The sequence below is a fragment of the Gorilla gorilla genome, chromosome 12, assembly GCF_029281585.2.
Source record: "Gorilla gorilla gorilla isolate KB3781 chromosome 12, NHGRI_mGorGor1-v2.1_pri, whole genome shotgun sequence".
Classification (NCBI taxonomy): Eukaryota; Metazoa; Chordata; class Mammalia; order Primates; family Hominidae; genus Gorilla; species Gorilla gorilla.
The window spans coordinates 111,129,884-111,149,097 of NC_073236.2; the positions used below are offsets into that span (position 1 = coordinate 111,129,884).

The 19,214-nt window shown below is 38.1% G+C and overlaps 1 protein-coding gene across 1 annotated transcript in view; it reads right to left on the reverse strand.

Moving 5' to 3' along the window:
* Positions 1-19,214, reverse strand: part of PPP1CB (protein phosphatase 1 catalytic subunit beta) — a 49,406-nt gene that overhangs the window by 17,872 nt on the left and 12,320 nt on the right. Inside the window, exons 3-5 of the mRNA XM_019021242.4 lie at positions 6,171-6,302; positions 4,116-4,346; positions 1,314-1,418 (exon numbers count right to left, since the gene is read on the reverse strand). Of these exons, the coding sequence (XP_018876787.2) occupies positions 1,314-1,418; positions 4,116-4,346; positions 6,171-6,302 (468 nt within the window). The remainder of the gene's footprint in view (positions 1-1,313; positions 1,419-4,115; positions 4,347-6,170; positions 6,303-19,214) is intronic.

A 19,214-nucleotide genomic window follows, 5' to 3' on the forward strand; every position in this document is an offset into this window, starting at 1 on the left:
CATTATCTTCATGAAGTCATAAACTATTGATCAGAAGGATTAACAGGAAAAGCTCATAAAAATACTCTGCAATCTTTGAAGTGGTATATAAGCTATTATTTCTCTCTGATAGGCAATCCAAGTATCATCACAAGGAATGAAGCTAAACATCGTATCCATACTGCTACACTTCTATCCTTAGCTACACTAATGTACAAGAACTACAATTCATTACGTGTTTAATGTCTACTGGAAAACATATTTCAATTAATATAGTGAATTATGTTCTGCCAGAGAATAAACCATTTATTACCTCAGGCCTAGGCAAGTGCATCTATCTTTTCAGCGTTTTTCCACTTTAATTCTTCCCGTATATTGATGAAAAACTAATTTTCTTACACTATTTCCATTAAATTACTTCCCTGTACAAAAACCCAATATGGTTATTAAATCACTCAACAAACTCCGTTGCTCAATTTTCAAATCTCCATAATCTGATTCCATCATTTCCCAGCATGTACTTGACCTTCTAGTCAGGCCAGTTCTTACACATTCCCTAAACTAGACAACAAAGAGTGTCTCAAATCCTTTTAACTTCTCCAAAGCCTATTTATCCTCTAAAACCCATGCCTCCATATACACATGTACCCAGTCTTTCCTCCTCCTGACTTCTCATAGTGTCTTAATAAGTTCTGACATATTAAATACCTTTTATTACTCAATTATCTGTTTCATAAATATATCTTAGCAACAGGTTTTTAACTCTTCAAGATGGTCAGATCATACACTATCTACTAGCTAGGTGTTAGACATATACATTAATTTTTCAAATAAACTTTCAAAAAACTTCAAGCTTATTTCATAAGCCATACAGAGTAACCTACCAATCTGCCAAAGATTATTTTATTATTTGTTAATACTAAAGCAAATATATTATATGAAGCCTAGAATTCTTGATATATGTGAATATGAAACTCAATTTTATTTGGATTCTGATGAAAGATTTCAATATAGGCAGGAAGAAAACGATCCTCTCATTTTTACTAATAAATAGCAGGGGTGTCTTTCTGTTAAAACTTGAGGCAAAGGAGACTTTCTCAAACAACTCTAGTTACACTCTTTATATGTGAAACTGTATTTAAAGAAGCATTACGTTTTCATTTATAAATAAATTTCTAATTATTAAAAGAGGTTTAGCCATGTTTAAAACAGTTTTAATCACTTGAGTTTTCATACAAGCACTGCTTTGTTTTCCCACAGCCTCTTGATTATTATAGGTATTTTCCGAATAATAGATGAAAAAAAAAATCTGTAAGGCAAATTTACTAGTCTACCTCCATGACAACAGAAGATCTTCTCATCCACAATGGCTGCTATAGGCAGACAGTTAAAACAATCAGTGAAGGTCTTCCACAATTTAATATTAAATCTTCGTTTGCCTATAAAAAGAACAGATAGAATAAATTAAAAAATCTAAAACTGTTCTCATCAGTTATCTCAAAGCCGCAGGATTATGAATGATTTCAATTTTCTTCATTTCTTCTTTATGTTTATCTATAAAGAAGAACTTTTTCTACAATGCAAAGATGTTATTTACATACTTTCAAAAAGGCAACAACTACAATAAACATTCGATACCTTCAGTAAAGTTACCAAGACTTCAAAGATTGTGCTGGGGGTAGGGGTGGGATGGGAAGATGTTGGTCAAAGAATACAAAGTATCAGTTGGGTAGTAGGAATAAATACAGAAGATCGATTGTATAACATAGTGACTACAGTTAACACTATATTGTATCTTTGTAAAATGCTAAGAGTAAATTTTAAGTGTTGTTTTCTCCCAAAATGCTAACTTTTTGAGGTAATGCATATGTTAAATCAGCTGGATTTAACCATTCTGCAATGTATATATTTCAAAACATCATGTTGTACATCATAAATACATAGTATTTCTGACAAATAAAATAAACCTAATCAAATTTAACACTTAAAAAATCCCAAAGATTGTGCTAGGTGTTTTATGAAATACATCAAACAATTTTTGTCTTTTAAGATCACTATAATATAGCAATTTTTAAACAGTCTAACAGGCTCTTAGTTCATTTTTTTCCGTTCAGTGTGTGGACTAGTTAAATACCTAGCCAAACAAGCAAGCAGAAGTGAAAAGGTGCCTCTGGAAACTGTCCATTTTAACACTAATGCATTGATTAACACAGTATAAACTTATTGCCAAGGAAGGAAAATTTCCAAGCGTTTAACTAGTGTTCTTTTGTGTGAATTACAACTTGGCACTATAGCAAGTATAAATAGAGGCACAAAGGCTATAATTTTCCTGTAGCCTAGCATAAAAAGCTACGACAAAGACAACCTCAAGTGTATGTTCACCTTTTTAGAGTTACTCGATTTTCCTGAATTTGGTAATAAGGTACAACTACTAAGCTAGGGAAGGGATGAAAGACACAAGTACTAACTTTCTGTGCTTTTATGCCACAACCTGCCCCTTAACGAGTAAGTACATAACTCAAAGCACTGTTTACAAGTTGCTCTCCCATACATTATTTCATTTGATGTTATTTCTATCCCCAAAGACATTCTTGCCCATCTTTTATCCTTTAAAAATATACCTCCATTTCTGATGTAGCTTTAGGAAGAATGTTGTAGTTTGATGTACTCCAACCCACTTTCTCTCTGCTAGTCTGATTTAAATAATTCAAACCACACACTACATCTCAGAAATAAAAATACAATACAAAATCAAATACAGAATCATTTCTATTAGAATGTAAGCTCATGGCTGGGCGCCGTGGCTCACGCCTGTAATCCCAGCACTCTGGGAGGCCGAGGCGGGTGGATCACCTGAGGTTGGGAGTTCAAGACCAGCCTGATCAACACAGAGAAACCCCATCTCTACTAAATATACAAAATTAGCCAGGGAAGGTAGTGCATGCCTGTAATCCCAGCTACTCGGGAGGCTGAGGCAGGAGAATCGCTTGAACCCGGGAGGCGGAGGTTGCAGTGAGCTGAGATCGTGCCATTGCACTCCAGCCTGAGCAAAAAGAGCGAGACTCCGTCTCAAAAAAAAAAAAAAAAAAGAAAAGAAAAGAAAAGAAAAAAGAAAAAAGAAAGGCTATTTTCATTAAGCATTGGAAGCCTGATACAGCCTTTTTTCACTACAAGGACATACAGTCCCAGCTAGGCCGATGACCTGCTATTTGGCTGGACAAGGAAGGCCAATCAATGCTGGAGAAACACTTGGGAAAAAAAATGTAAGCTCCATGAGAACAGAGATCATCTGTATTGTGTATTGCTTCACGCACCGTGTTCACAATAGTGCCTGCACATATAACATACCCTCAAACTTTGTCAAATCATTATATAAATCAAGGAGATACGAGTTTGAATAGGTCTCTAACATAATTAAGGATTGAAAAAAAGCAAAAGTAGATTCTAATAGGGAAGACAGCAATAAAAAATTCAATTTGAAGATTATAATTGATTCTAAGTAGTAATTAACCAAATAAATATTTACTCCCGTATTCTAATAAAACCAAAAGACCATATTTGAACCTAGTAGGGTATTTTAATAATAACACTTGGAAACATACAACACCAAATCGGTGATTTCCTACTAATGAAAAAGAGAGTAAAATAAGGATACCCCAGAGTATTCAGTATCTTTGTCTTTCAAGGTTTACAGACATAGATTTAAATTCTAATAATATTAAACTTTGACTTTTAAATAGTTTCACAGAACTTCTCAATAATTCTTGTGACACAGGACTAATAAAAGCTGTCATACCACAAGAATGCTGAGAGCTAAAACCTTAATGGACACTAGAAAACCAAGGGCCACTGCCTACAGTGACTTCTGTTTCACCTGGATAGTTTACTAGATAAACTAATTTTAAAAGAGCCTCTTCAGCCAAGTAAGCTGCAGTCAATCTGAAATATGACCAAGGAGATCTCAAGGAACCAATTTAATTAGTAACACGTTTCCCAGTTTCAGGTTCCTCTTCCTGGCCTATGCCTGACAGATCTTATTTTGAAAAAAACTCTGAATCAAAGGAACTCTTCTGAACCAGAAAATTATTAGGCAATGTTTCCATGAATTACTTTTCTAAGTCTTTATTTTCACTTACATTCATCATAGAATCCATAAATGCGATTGATGCTAGCACACTCATGGTTTCCTCTTAAGAGAAAGAAGTTCTCTGGATATTTGATTTTATAAGCCAATAGCAAACAAATGGTTTCCAAAGACTGCTTTCCTCTGTCCACATAATCTCCTAAGAAAAGATAGTTGGCTTCTGGTGGGAAACCTCCATATTCAAATAATCTCAGTAAATCTGTATACTGTCCATGAATATCTCCTAAAAAGAGAAAGAGTCAGTTTTAGAAAAATTGGTTACTGTTATAAGCAGCTTCTATGAAATGATTCCCAATGTTCACATCCTGTGTAATCCTCCCCTACCCTTGAGTATGGGCTATATTTGGTGACTTACTTCTAACAAGCAAAAGTGAGATGGGCTGTCACTTCCAAGATTAAGTTACAAAAGACTGTGACTTTCATCTTGCTTGCACTCTCTCACCTTCTTCCATGCTCGCTGATGAAACCAGCTGTCTAATGAAGCATCCCACGTAGCAAAGAACTGAGGGAGGCCTCTGACCAACAGCTCATTTGGAACTGAGGCTCTTAGTCCATCAGTCTATAAGGAACTGAATCCTTTCACAGTTCAACCTTCAGATGACTGCAGCCCGAGATCACGCCTTAATTGGAGCCTTGTGAGAGACCCAGAGCCAGAGGACCCACTAAGCTGTTCCTGAATTCCTGACCCACAGAAATTGTGAGATGGTAAATTAATGTTGCTGTAAGCCACAAAGTTTTGGAATGATTTATTATACAACAATAGATAACTAAAACAATTTTATTATCTGGTAGTTTAACTTACGTCACTTTTTAACACCAAATATGGAGACAAATAGTAAACCTTTAGAAATATGTAGTACAAATAACTTCCATTACCTTCAAGTTATTTCTATATTACATTTTAAAAAACACCTTCAAAGAATACTTTAATTCTAATCATTTTAAGATCACCTCTAAGTAACTACATTTGCTTAAGTTTATACAGGGGATTGATTAGTTCCCCCAAATTCTGAACTACTACCTCTTACTTGAAGGTGTGATATTCTAAGTTAACTGATCCATTCAACAAACATTTACTGGCCAGCCGCGGTGGCTCATGCCTATAATCCCAGCATTTTGGGAGGCCAAGACGGGTGGATCACCTGAGGTCAGGAATTCGAGACCAGCCTGGCCAACATGGAGAAACCCTGTCTCTACTAAAAATACAAAAAGTCAGCTAGACATGGTGGCTCACACCTGTAATCCCAGCTACTCAGGAGTCTGAGGCAGGAGAACCACTTGAGCCCGGGAGGTGGAGGTTGCAGTGAGCCAAGATTGTGCCATTGTACTCCAGCCTGGGCAACAAGAGTGAAACTCTGTCTCAAAGAAAAACCAACCAAACAAACAAAAAACAAACATTTACTTAGCGAGTATCTCTTATCTGCTGGGCACTGTACAAAGGACTGTACAAAAGTCACTGTAAAACTTAAAATAATACAAGGTATAAAGTAGTATAATCTTCAAAACAAATTTAAATAACATCAAAGTTAGAAGACCACAGATATCGCCATATTGACCCTCTAAATTATACACCTATTTTTTTCTAACCAGTGTACTATGATGCCCTTTTCTTGACATCCTTGACAACACTAAACATCAATCTTTGGTATTTTTTTATAATCTGACTAGAGTTGGAGACTTGCTTTAAATTGCACATCACTGATTACCAAAAAAAGAAGCTGACGTCCTTATGTTTACTGGCCATTTGAATTTCTTCTAAGACCTTCCTCTTCCTATGTTATTTTTATATTGTATCGCCTTTCTCTTATTTATAAGAACTCTTTATATATTATAAATAGAACTCCTTTTATCTGTTGATATATAGCAAGTATTTTCATCTTGTCTGTAACTTGTCATTTTTATGTTTCAATTTTTATACACTTTTATTTAATAAAGCCTACTGATCTGTTTTATACAAAAATTTCAAAAAATGTTTTCTCTAGATCTTAAACATGGGAGGAAAAACATGATTCAAAAGAGTTGTTTCCAACTTTACCCATTTACATACCACAAATTTTCAGCGGTGCTTCCAATTCCAAAAGAATAGGCTGGCTGAGAAAGATCTCCCGAGACTTGATACACAAGCCTCGAACTTCTGCTTCAGTCATCTGCACAATCTTTCCTGGACGACATCCTCGTACTGACAAACGATAAATAAAACAGTCAGTTTTCTAAAATTTACTCATAATAATCTTTCAAAAAGAGTCATGCCCACACTTTAAAAATCAGAAAAGTCACACAGGCAGCAAATTACCCTATTTGGTCCCATGGTTTAAAATAATGTTATTCTATGATCTTTGACTTCTATTTTCATTGTTACTGGTTCCTGATGATGCTCCTCAAGTCCGCTGTTGATGAAATGCAGTCCTGTTTTTTGCTGTCCTGTGACCAACCTGGGGCCTAGTAGCCAAAGAGACCTAAAAGATTTCAGGGCCAGGCACGGTGGCTCATGCCTGTAATCCCAGCACCTTGGGAGGTTGAGGTGGGTGGATCACCTGAGGTCGGGAGTTCAAAACCAGCCTGATCAACATGGAGAAACCCCAACTCTCCAAAAATACAAAATTAGCCAGGTGTGGTGGCGCATGCCTGTAATCCCAGCTAATTGGGAGGCTGAGTTAGGAGAATCGCTTGAACCTGGGGGCAGAGGTTGCAGTGAGCTGAGATCGCCCCATTGCACTCCAGCCTGGGCAACAAGAGCAAGACTCCGTCTCAAAAAAAAAAAAAAAAAAAAAAAACAAACAAAACAAACAAAGAAAAAACAACAAAAAACACACACACACAAAAACATTTCAGAGCCCGCACCCTTTAAGGTCTGGCCTGCTTATCTCGCATCTAGTAGGATGTCAAAACAGCATCATTAAGAACAATGTGCTATGAAGAAAGGGAGATTAAATAGTAATTGTCAGTAGGTGATTTAGCTTCACACACTTTCTTGGAATGTTACCAGCAGTCCCCAAAATTTTAGCAACTCCTATCTCTACTTTCTGATCAAAACAAATACAAAAAAGATATCAGCTATGTATTAAAAATTAACTTATCGTTACATTCCCAATAGATCATTATATTAAAACCTCTAAAGGCTATTTAGATGGAGTGAGGCATTTTTGCACTACTGAGCCATAAGATAATATGGTTTCCAGTAACTTGTGGGATGAAGGGGAACAGCAGAATGGTGCATGGAGAGAGAGAAGAGTTCCTTATTTGCCCCACTGAACTCAACTTGTAATCATTTCCTCTCATCACCATCTCCCCTGACTCCCTTTAACCTTAAATTTACTGCTGAGCTCTCATTTAATCTTAAGTGAAAGAGCATTTAAGAAAAGAAAATAGGCTGGAAGCAGTAGCTTGCCCCTGTAATCCCAGCACCTTAGGGGGTCAAAGCGGGAGGACTGCTTGAAGCCAGGAGTTCGAGACCAGCCTGGGCAGCAAAACAAGGCCCTGTGTCAACAAAATATTTTTTTAAAAAACAGAATTAGCCTAGCATAGTAGAGAATTGCTTGAGGCCAAGAGGTTGAGGCTGCAGTGAGCTATGATGGCACTAGGGCATTTCAGTCTTGGTGACAGAGCAAGACCCTGTCTCTGCAAAATAAAAATAAAGGCCGGGCACGGTGGCTCACACCTGTAATCCCAGCACATTGGGAGGCCAAGGTGGGTGGATCACTTGAGCTCAGGAGTGCAAGATCGCCCTGGGCAACATGATGAAACCCCATCTCTACCCAAAATACAAAAAATTAGCTGGGCATGATGGTGCATGCTTGTGGTCCCAGCTACTCAAGGCAGAGGTTGAGGTGGAAGGTTCACTTGACCCCAGAAGGCGGAGGCTGCAGTGAGCTGAGATCGTGCCACTGCACTCCAGCCTGGGTGACAGTGAGACCCCCATCTCCAAAGTAAAATAAAATAAAATAAAATCCCAATATTTCTTGCTAAAAATTGCTGATTCCTTTGTCAGGTCAATAAGAGGCTTTAAAAAAAAAAGGCCTCCACATGCAAAAGCTATATATTCCATTAATATATTAATATAAAAGTAAAAAGGAGGCAATAAACAGGAGACACAGACAACATTCAAATGTGCTTTAGCAAATATGCTAGTTTATAAGACTATCCCTGAAATTCAAAACAATGATCAGCAGAACTGCTTTTATTAGGGGAACTGATATAGCTTCATTCATTAGTGCTTGTTCTCAAACATCAATTACCTACTTCTGATGCATATTTGGGTTTTTCTAACACCAAAAAGACATCTCAGCTTTAGTTTTAAATGTGGAAGATTTCAGTTTAAGAAAAAAAAAAATGTGACCAGGTGCGGTGGCTCATGCCTGTAATCCCAGCACTTTGGGAGGCTGAGGTGGGTGGATCACCTGAGGTGAGGAGTTTGAGACCAGCCTAGCCAACGTGGTGAAACCCTGTCTTTACTAAAAATACAAGAATTAGCCGGGAGTGGTGGCGGGTGCCTGTAATCTCAGCTACTTGGGAGGCTGAGGCAGGAGAACTGCTTGAACCCAGGAGGTGGAGGTTGCAGTGAGCCGAGATCGTACCACAGCACTCCAGCCTGGGAGACAAAAGCGAAATTCTGTCTCAAAAAAAAAGTATTCGCCTTGGAAGAATTAAAGGTCTCAAACTGCTTTCAGACAACAAACACACAGCTAAAAGTACTTACAAACTGTATTAACTCATTCAACAAATGTTTGAGAGTCTACTGTGTATTAGTTGTTTATAGAGAACAGCAATGAACAAGAACAGTACATTATCAAAACTTAGTTGTAACTTGACTACTAAGTCAAAAGACTAATGTGGGTCACTTCAGTATGTCAATTTAAAATATTCAAATGACAGTGGTGAATATTTTACCTAGTATTTATTTTATTCCCTCTGTATAATTTTGACTTCTCAAGTAATTGTGTAACATTTTTACAGAACTATAAAGTGCTTCAACTTGTAAGTCAAGCAAATCCACAGAAACTAAAAATTTACCAGAAACACACTGCACAGAAACTTTTTATATTTTCACTGACTGTAGGATGCACATTTCTCCCTTAACTAATATCTCTGAAGTTGTGAGACTCTTGCAATTAAAAGCTTCTTACAATTATAATTGGCAGCCCCCCCACCAACTTAGTGGCACATAAAAGTGCATTTAATAATCAGTCATATCTTAAGAGTTGATGAATGCAGTTAGAGAAGCTAAAGGTTTTCCCAATGTTTAAAACTCTGACAAGAGTTTTAGAAATTAGAAATAAATTAGCCAAAGGTTGGACAGAATAAGGCAGATGTCCCACGGCAATCCCAGCTGTCTTCCAATTCAAAAGTCCTGCTCCTTTATGTACTCTCAAGACTTCTGAAAAAAGGAAGAAATCATCCGGGCAACCTGTTACACAGGGCAACTAGACTGCTATCACAGCATCCATGAGGGATTCCAGTGTTTGGATATCTGAATGCTGCTGGATTATAAAAATATTATAAATCAGCATACTTCATTAGGTGCAAAGCACCTTCACATCAATCATTTCATTTAATCCTTTTCACACCCCAGGAATTGAAAAGGGAAGCTATTATTTCCACTGTACAATGACAGAGATTCAATAACTCACATAAGATCACAGTGCCCAGGTTTTATAAGACTGATGGGAGTGAGAAGCAGCAGAGAGGGATTCAGACTTAGTCTTCTAACTTAAAGGCCAGTACTTTTTCCACTTCACCACATAAAATTTTTGGATCAAAAATTTCCTAGAAATTTTCAGCATGTAGTAATTTCAGACCAGATAAAATCCCATGATAGCAAATATCTACCATACTTACTACTGTTTAGAAAATATTTTAACATATTACATACATATAGTATACTAACTTTATGGGTGTAACTCAATGAATTTTAAACTATCTATATACCTGAGTAACCACCATCCAGATCAAGGTACAGAATGCTTCCTGCAACCCTGAAGATTCCCTTGTACCCTAACTAATGACAGTAATGCCTGAGGTTACTATCCTTATTGCTATCAGTATATACTGGTTTGATGTATTTGTGAATTAGACTTTTAGATAAAAAGAAACATGAGAATGCTCTTTTGCTCATTATTGCATCTGTGAGATACATCCATATAAATGTGTTTAACAGTCATTTGAAATACAGGCTGAGTATCCCTAATCTGAAATCCAAAATGCTCCAAAACCGAAACCTTTTTTAGTGCTAATATGATGCTCAAAGAAAATGCTCATTGGAGCATTTCAGATTTCAGATTATCAGATTACGGATGCTTAACTGGTAAGTATAATACAAATATTCAAAAATCTGAAAAAAATCCAAAATCCAAACACTTGGGGTCCCAAGCATTTTGGATAAAAAATATTCAACCTGTATTCCATTGTACGAACATATGACAGTATCTTTACTCCTCTATTTGGATTATTTCCAGTTTGGGGCTATTACAAATGCTATGAATATTCATGGGCATATTTATCTTAGGTATGTATAGAACAAAGCAGTAGAACTGCTCGGGTCAGTTTATTTCATTAAGTAGTAGATACCATCAGTTTCCCAAAGTGGCTATACCAATTCATAATCCTCCTTACACTGTTGGTCCATATCTTTACTGATACTGCAAATTATCAGTATTTTTAATTTTAGTCATTTTGTTGGGTATATGGTAGTATTCATTGGATTTAATTTGATTTCCCCAAGGACCAAGGTTGTCAAGTACCCTTTTTTTTCTTTTTGAGATGGAGTCTCGCTCCATCACCCAGGCTGGAGTGTAGTGGCATGATCATGGCTCACTGCAACCTCCACCTCCTGGGTTCAAGGATTCTCCTGCCTCCTGAGCAGCTGGGATTACAGGTGCACACCACCATGCCCAGCTAATTTTTGTAGAGACAGGGTTTCACCATGTTGCTCAGGCTGATCTCAAACTCCTAACCTCAAATAATCTCCCCGCCTTGGCCTCCCAAAGTGCTGGGATTACAGGCGTGAGCCACTGCACCTGGCCATTGAGCATCTTTTTCATGTGCCTAATAGACCCTTTAGGTTATCTTTTTTTTTTTTTTTTTTTTGGACAAGTTCGTTTTAAGTCTTTTGTTCATTCTTTAAAACTGGACTTTTTCCATCTCTTCATGCTATCTTTTGATGAACAGAAGTTCTTTAATGAATTTAAATCTTAAAAAATCTTAGTCAATCTTTTTTTGGTTAAGGCTTTTTGCATCTTATTCAAGAAATTCTTGCCTTCTCTAAACATATTTCCTTATGTTTCCTTCCAGATATTTTATTGTTTTAGCCCACTTCATTCTATAACCCATCTCAAATTAATTTTGTGTATGGTTTGATGTAAAGGTCAAGGTTTTTATCTAAGCAGATACCCAGTTGATTCAGCACCATTTATCATAAAGATCATCCTTTTCCCCACTGAACCGCAATGGCAGCTTTGTAGAAAAATCAGGTGACCATACAGGAACAGGTCTGTTTTTAGCCACTATATAGCTCATTACCCCATTTGTCTATTTTTGCATCAATACCACAATGTCTTAATTACTATGGCTTTTTATAAAGTCTCGGTATCTAATAATATAAACATCCCAATTTTGTTCTTTAGATTTTCCTTTTGAACTTTCAAATATGTTTTAAAATTGGCTTGTGTCTAGCCCCTCCACCCCCAAACTTGTGAGGTGTTAAATTGGGAATAAGGCCGAGTACAGTGGCTCATGCCTGTAATCCCAGCACTTTGGGAGGCCGAGGCGGGTGGATCACCTGAGGTCAGGAAGAGACCAGCCTGGCCAACATGGTAAAACCCTGCCTCTACTAAAAATACAAAAATTAGCCAGGCGTGATGGCGGGTGCCTGTAATCCCAGCTACCCAGGAGGCTGAGGCAGGAGAATCGCTTGAACCCAAGAGACAGAGGTGGCAGTGAGCCACGATCGCACCATTGCACTGCAGCCTGGGCAACAAGAGTGAAACTCTGCCTCAAAAAAAAACAAAAGGGGGGGGGGGGAGCGGGGAATAAGTAGGTAAGTCTAGACAGAATTGATATCTTCACAATTTCAAGTCTTCCAATCCACAAATATGGTATCTCTCCTTTTATTTATTTCTCTCAGCAATGTTATATACTCTAGTATGGCAGTCTTTCACGTTTTTCATTAAATGGATTTTGGCTGACATCTGTGATGTCATTTCTTTCAAAGGTACTGAGGGGTGCTTTATGGTATAGCATATGGTATATTTTAGTAAATGTTTCATACATATTTGAAAAGCATATATATCCTGAAATTATTGAGTGAAGTGTTCTATGTCCGCCAAGTAGGTCAGGGTGACTGTGTTGTTCAAATCTTTATCCTCGCTGATTTTTTCCTGTTTGTTCTACTAGTTACTGAAAGAGGGGCACTGATCTATGGTTGTGGTTTTGTCTATTTTAACTTTTTATAATAGTTGTCAACCTTTCCTTTAAGTTTTAGACCTATACTATTACATATATAAAAATTTTAGATATTTTTCCATTAAATTTATCCTTTTAGCATTATATAATGCCCTTCTTTACCTCTAGTGTTATTTCTGGTTTTAGAGCTTTTTCCAACATAAATATAGCCAAGTCAGCTTTCATTTGATTAATGTGTGCATGATATTGTCTCCCCCACACCCCCCCCCCCCTTTTTTTTTACTTCCTCATTTGTGTCCTTAGATTTAAAATACATCCCTTGTAAACAGTATCTATAATAGTTAGGTCTTCTGAGCTTTGCATTAATTTCAATGTTTGCTCCTTTTCTTTTTGAGATGGAGTCTCACTCTGTCACCCAGGCTGGAGTGCAGCGGCATGATCTCAGCTCACTGAAACCTTTGCCTCCCAGATTCAAGCGATTCTCCTGCCTCAGCCTCCTGAGTAGCTGGGATTACAGGCACCCACGCCCAGCCAATTTTTGTATTTTTAGTAGAGATAGGGTTTCACCATGTTGGCCAGGCTGGTCTTGAACTCCTGACCTCAAGTGACCTGTCCGCCTCGGCCTCCCAAAGTGCTGGGATTACAGGTGTGAGCCACGGTGCCCAGCCAATATTTGCTCCTTTTACATTTAATATAATCATCGACGAAGTTGGGTTTAAGTCTACCATTCTGTCATCTGTTCTGTTTGTCCCATCTGTTCTTCATTCCTTTCTCTTTCCCTGCATTTCTTTGGAGTAATCAATTATTTTTTTACTATTCCATTTTCTCCTCTATTAGCTTTTCGTTATATATTCTTTTTTCATTTAGAGGTTGCTCTAGAGATTACAAATACACTTTTGACTGATTACCACCCCCCTCCAGCCTTTTGTTCTACAGTTGTCATATTTTTGTTTCCACATATTTTAAATCCCACAAGCCACAACTATTATTTTAAACAGTCAGAATTTGTATTTACTCACATTTATCCTTACCATTGTTCATTTCTTTCCGCAGTTCTTTGCTTTTATCTGTTATTTTCTTGCAACACAAAGAACTTGCTTTAATATTCTCTAGTGCCAGCATATCAGCAATATATTTTCTCAGCTTTAGTTTGTCTTCATTTTACTTTACTATTGAAGGATATTCTAGATTTAGAATTCTAGACCAGCCTGACCAAGATGGAGAAACCCCGCCTCTACTAAAAATACAAAATTAGCCAGGCGTGGTGGCACATGCCTGTAATCCCAGCTACTCGGGAGGCTGAAGCAGGAGAATCGCTTGAACCCGGGAGGCAGAGGTTGCAGTTAGCCAAGATCACGCCATTGCACTCCAAGCCTCGGCCACAAGAGCAAAACTCCATTTCAAAATAAATAAAGAATTCTAGGTTGTCATTTTTTTTCTTTCAGTGCTTTAAAGAGAACACCATTCTGTTGTCTTCTGTCTTCCACACTTTCAGGTGATAGATCAGCCATCATTCGTATTATTGTTCCCTGAAGATAATGAATTTTTTCTTCTGACAGCATTTAACATTTTCTCTTTCTCTTGGATTTCCAGCAGCTATGTTCAATATGGTTTTCTCTCTATTTACCCTGCTTGGAATCACACAGCTTCTTTAATATGTGCTTGGATATCTCTGTTTTGGAAAATTATTAGTAAATATTTCCATCCCATTGTATGTCTGTCTCCTCTCTTTCTGGGATTCCTATTATACATGATAGACCTTTCCACTGTCTATCAGCAATACATAAGTCTCTCATGCTTTCTTCTGTACATTTTTTTTTTTCTGTCAGCACTAGATAATTTCTATTGGTTTTTGGTCAATTCAGTTTCATTAGCTTGTCCAAAACAGCATATCCTATTTTGGTGAATGAAATACTGAATTATGGATACAAAATCGTAGAAGTTTTAGATAATACTTTTCTCCAAAGAAGGCTGTTTCCTTTTAGCAGCAGCACAGCAGTAACTCATTTTCCTGAGGGCTGGTCTGTTTTAGTTTTGCCTTCAATCTTAGGCAGTGGTCATGATGGGGCCACAGTGGAAAACTCAGGGTGTAATAAGGCCCCTCTAACTTGGCAGGATTTGAACTTCCATTTTTGCCTCTCTGGCATTAGATACTGAAATGTCTGCTCAGATCTTTAGCTTTTCAGCTACTGTTTTCTGCTGGGTTTCTTCTCTTGCTTATGTGTACCTCTGAAGTCAGTCAATGACTTTAGAGGGACCTGACTGCAGATTTTGAGGTTAGATTTTATGTGGTTCTCTCCTCTCCTGGACTTAAGCTTCAACTGCTTTAGTGGCCTCAAACTTCCACCTTTCTTCCTTAGCCCAGTGAGACCGTCACTTTTTATTTGGGATCTATTTCCCCTATGCCACAAACTAGGAAATGTCTCCAGGGAAAAAAGCCAGGGTGACTGGTGAGCTCACACTATATGCTTCCCTTGTCAAAGATCAAAACCCCTCAACAATTTTCTGTGTTGGTTGCCTCTTCAACAATGGAATGGCTGCCGAGAGGCACACAAAATGTGATTATGCATACACTAGAAATTCAGGTGATTACATTAAAAAAATTGAGGAATGACTTGTCAAGGACTAGACACCATGGCTCCTAATCCCAATTTATTTCACCTGACTTAATCAGTCACACAACTTTGGTGGGAGCACCAAGGTTTCCTGACTTCCAGTAAGGTTATCTTTCTACAATCATGTTTACATTAGGAAAGGCAGAAAAACTACACCAGTATTCAGCAAACTAAGGCCAAAGGGTCAAATCTAGCCCAATGCCAGTGTTTGCATGGCTTGGGGCCTAAGAATAATTTTTTACATTTTTTAAATGATTGCAAAAAAGCAAAACAAAAGAATCCTTTGTGACATATAAAAATTATATGAAACTCAAATTTTGGTGGCCATAAAGTTTAATGAAGCATAGCCACTTATTTATTTATCACTGGACACATTCATGCTACAATGGCAGAGCTGAGCAGTTGTGATGGACTACATATGGTACTCTCATCACTTCACACTGCTTTTCGGCGCATCACAAATTATAGAGATGCAGTTACAACCTGGCAGCGTCATGGGTGTCACGATTATTGCTGTATTGCAACATTTTATTTACTTTTACTACCAGTGCATACTCATCATGTCAAAGCAAAAAAAGTGAACTTTGAATGTTGTGTTTTTAAGACACAATAAAGTGTGGATTATGTTATTTAATTGGGTGCTAAGGCATTGTAGTCACTACGTAGCTGTGCTAAAAAAACCACAACACATACTGATGTTACCAGATGGAGCACTCACCACAGCATTCCCAATTCATAGTAAAGCAATGGTGAGGGAATTTCTTAAAAAATTAAAATGAAATCTCATCACAGCAGAATTTCTTCACAAAAATAAAAATGAGTCTGCAACTCAAGTTTCCAAGTGGCCCATTTGTTAGCCAAGTTAAGTCATTTATCAATGGTGGGTTAATTAAATTGTATCTGATTGGAAAAGCTGAAGAACTATGTATGTCTTGAGACAATAGACTTTTTTTTTTTTTTTTTTTGAGATGGAGTCTCGCTCTGTTGTCCAGGCTGGACTGCAGTGGTGTGATCTCGGCTCACTGCAAGCTCTGCCTCCCCGGTTCACGCGATTCTCCTGCCTCAGCCTCCCGAGTAGCTGGGACCACAGGCGCCCGCCACCACGCCCGGCTAATTTTTTGTATTTTTAGTAGAGACGGGGTTTCACCATGTTAGCCAGGATGATCTCAATCTCCTGACCTTGTGATCTGCCCACCTTGGCCTCCCAAAGTGCTGGGATTACAGGCGTGAGCCACCACCCCAGCCGAGACAATAAACTTTTAAACGCCATTAGCCTTTCTGTAAAAACGGTGCTTGAAGAGTTGAGGACACTGGGAGCAAAATTAGTAAACAATTAAAAAACAAGCCAAATGGTTCTGAGTGGTGTTCCTTGGCTCTCGATGACAGGTATTACCAATACTTGTTATTTGGGGAGCCAATCCTGATTCGAAGTGACTGAAAAGTTACCCTCTATAAATAATCTATGTGGAACAACTAGAGGCAAGAATATTCTCAAAGCAGCTGAGAAAAACTATTTTAGTACAACCTGAAGTATAATCTGCTAAGATATGTCACAACTGATGATGGTAAAGTAGAAAAATACTTAGTTGGACTATTTTACAAAGTCTGAGAAAATGTAGGATGTTTGAAGTCTGGTGCAGTTTTTTTGTGGAAAAATATCTTAATCAGGTATTACTGAACCACAGGCATCAATGGTCAACTTCATTTGCTCTAACGAACTTAACCACTGTCAGTTACATGACTATTTGTTAGTAATAAAAGCTGAATATCCTCATTTGGCCAACCACACAGGATTTTGATGGCTTAGCAGTGACAGCTTTATTGTAATTTATTTGCATTCAGGGCTGATACTGAATTTTTTCTAAACAAGAACCACCACCCTCAATCACTATTACCAAACACAGAAGAGTTTTAGAAATTAAATTTTGCGGCAGATCTAGTAATTTTTCCCCTTTTAATTCGAAGTAGCCTCCATTCTACAAAATAGAATGAAAGCTCCCCTAAATGTTTTCTAATAAATTCAGCCTAAAATTGTAAGGCAAAAAAATATATATGAGAAACTTCCATTGTGGTAAGTCATTCTGACAACTAATACTGTCTGAATTAAAGCAAGTTGCTTTATTTTTTAATTTTTTACTTTTTGAGATGTGGTCTTGCTTTATTGCCCAGGCCAGAGTGCAGTAGTGCAATCAGGCTCACTACAGCCTACTGGCTCAAGACATTCTCCTGCCTCAGCCTCCCAAGTAGCTGGGACTATAGGCACATGCCACCACACCTGGCTAATTTAATTTTCTATAAAGACAAGGTCTCACTATGTTGCCCAGGCAGGTCTCAAACTGCTGAACTCAAGTGATCCTCCTGCCTCCGCCTCCCAAAGTGCTGGGATTAAAGGCGCGAGCCACCATACCCAGTCAGCAAACTGCTTTATACATAACCCGTGCTGCCAAGTTAAGACAAGTGAGATCTTCATTCCCACACAATTTTGCAGCAGATACATTTTTTCAAACTCAAACTAGCATTCTTCAAACCTTGACTCAAGCACAAAAAAAATTTCCATATATCAAAATCCATTTAACTGTGCAGCTGAGGAGCTTCCACCTAACCCTCTATTGGAAGTGATTAATCTGCAATGTAATGACATGCTAAAAGGCAAGTATCAGGAGAATTCTATAAATGCTTTCCAAGTGATGAATATGCAGTATGTCCCTGTGTAAAAAGACATCTTCTAAGATGAAATACATAGAATCTCACTACAGATCAGCATCAAGAGATGACCACTTGCAATCAGTTTTGATGACAGAGAACATTAACTTTGAATCTCAATTAAGCAAAATGTTTATCCTCTCCCAAAAGAATTCTGTCCTTTACTCAACCATTATATTTCACATTTTATATCAGTGTAAAAACTTTTCCATTGCAGGTTTGTCTTTCCAACGCACATATCCAAGGGTATGTGATATATATGTGTCTGTGTGTTGTGTGTATACTAAATTTTATTTTTCACTAACCTTCTGCTACTTTCCCCAGCAAGTTCTTACTTATCATTACCTCTCTAAAACAGAAAAGATGGCAAGAAAAAAGCACTAATTCCAACACCTATGCACAGTGTCTCATAAATTTTTTTTTTTTTTTGAGACAGGGTCTCTCTGTCACCCAGGCTGGAGTATAATGGTATGATCTTGGCTCACTGAAACCTCCACCTCCTGGCTTCAGGTGAATCTCCTACCTTAATCTACTGGGTAGGTGGGATTACAGGGGTGTGCCACCATGCCCAGCTAATTTTTTGTATTTTTAGTAGAGACGGGGTTTCGCCATGTGCCCAGGCTCGAACTCCTGACCTCAAGTGATCCACTCGCCTTGGCCTCATAAAATCTTAGTAATCTTCACTGACCACTGGTATTCTAACTCTCACTCAAGCCCCACCCCCAAGATTACATGCTAATTAATGGCAGTTAAATCTAGACATCCTAATTTTTTCCTAGCATTTTCTCCATATTCAGCACAAAAGCCTGCTTTTAAGCAACAAAAAGGCAGAAAAATTAAAATTCTACAATTGGCTAAAATGTGGAGTCTCTCTTTTTTTTTTTTTTTTTGAGACGGAGTCTCGCTCTGTTGCCTAGGCTCGAGTGCAGTGGCACAATCTCAGCTCACTGCAAGCTCTGCCTCCCGGGTTCACGCCATTCTCCTGCCTCAGCCTCCCGAGTAGCTGGGATTATAGGTGGGTGCTACTACGCCCAGCTAATTTTTTGTATTTTAAGTAGAGACGGGATTTCAGCGTGTTAGCTAGGATGGTCTCGATCTCCTGACCTCGTGATCCGCCTGCCTCGGCCTCCCAAAGTGCTGGGATTACAGGCGTGAGCCACCACGCCCAGCCCCCTTTGCTTTTTCATTCTTTCTCTTTTGCTTTTCCTCTCCCTCTCCCTCTTCCACTCTGTCTTCCTTTCCTCCCCATCTTTCTCTATGCACACAACACACACACTGTTTTAAGTGAAAAAAAATTAGGCAGCTGCTGTACTTCCCTCTCATCTTAGGACTGCCTGTTAACAATAATTAATGTGGGCCGGGTGTGGTGGCTCATG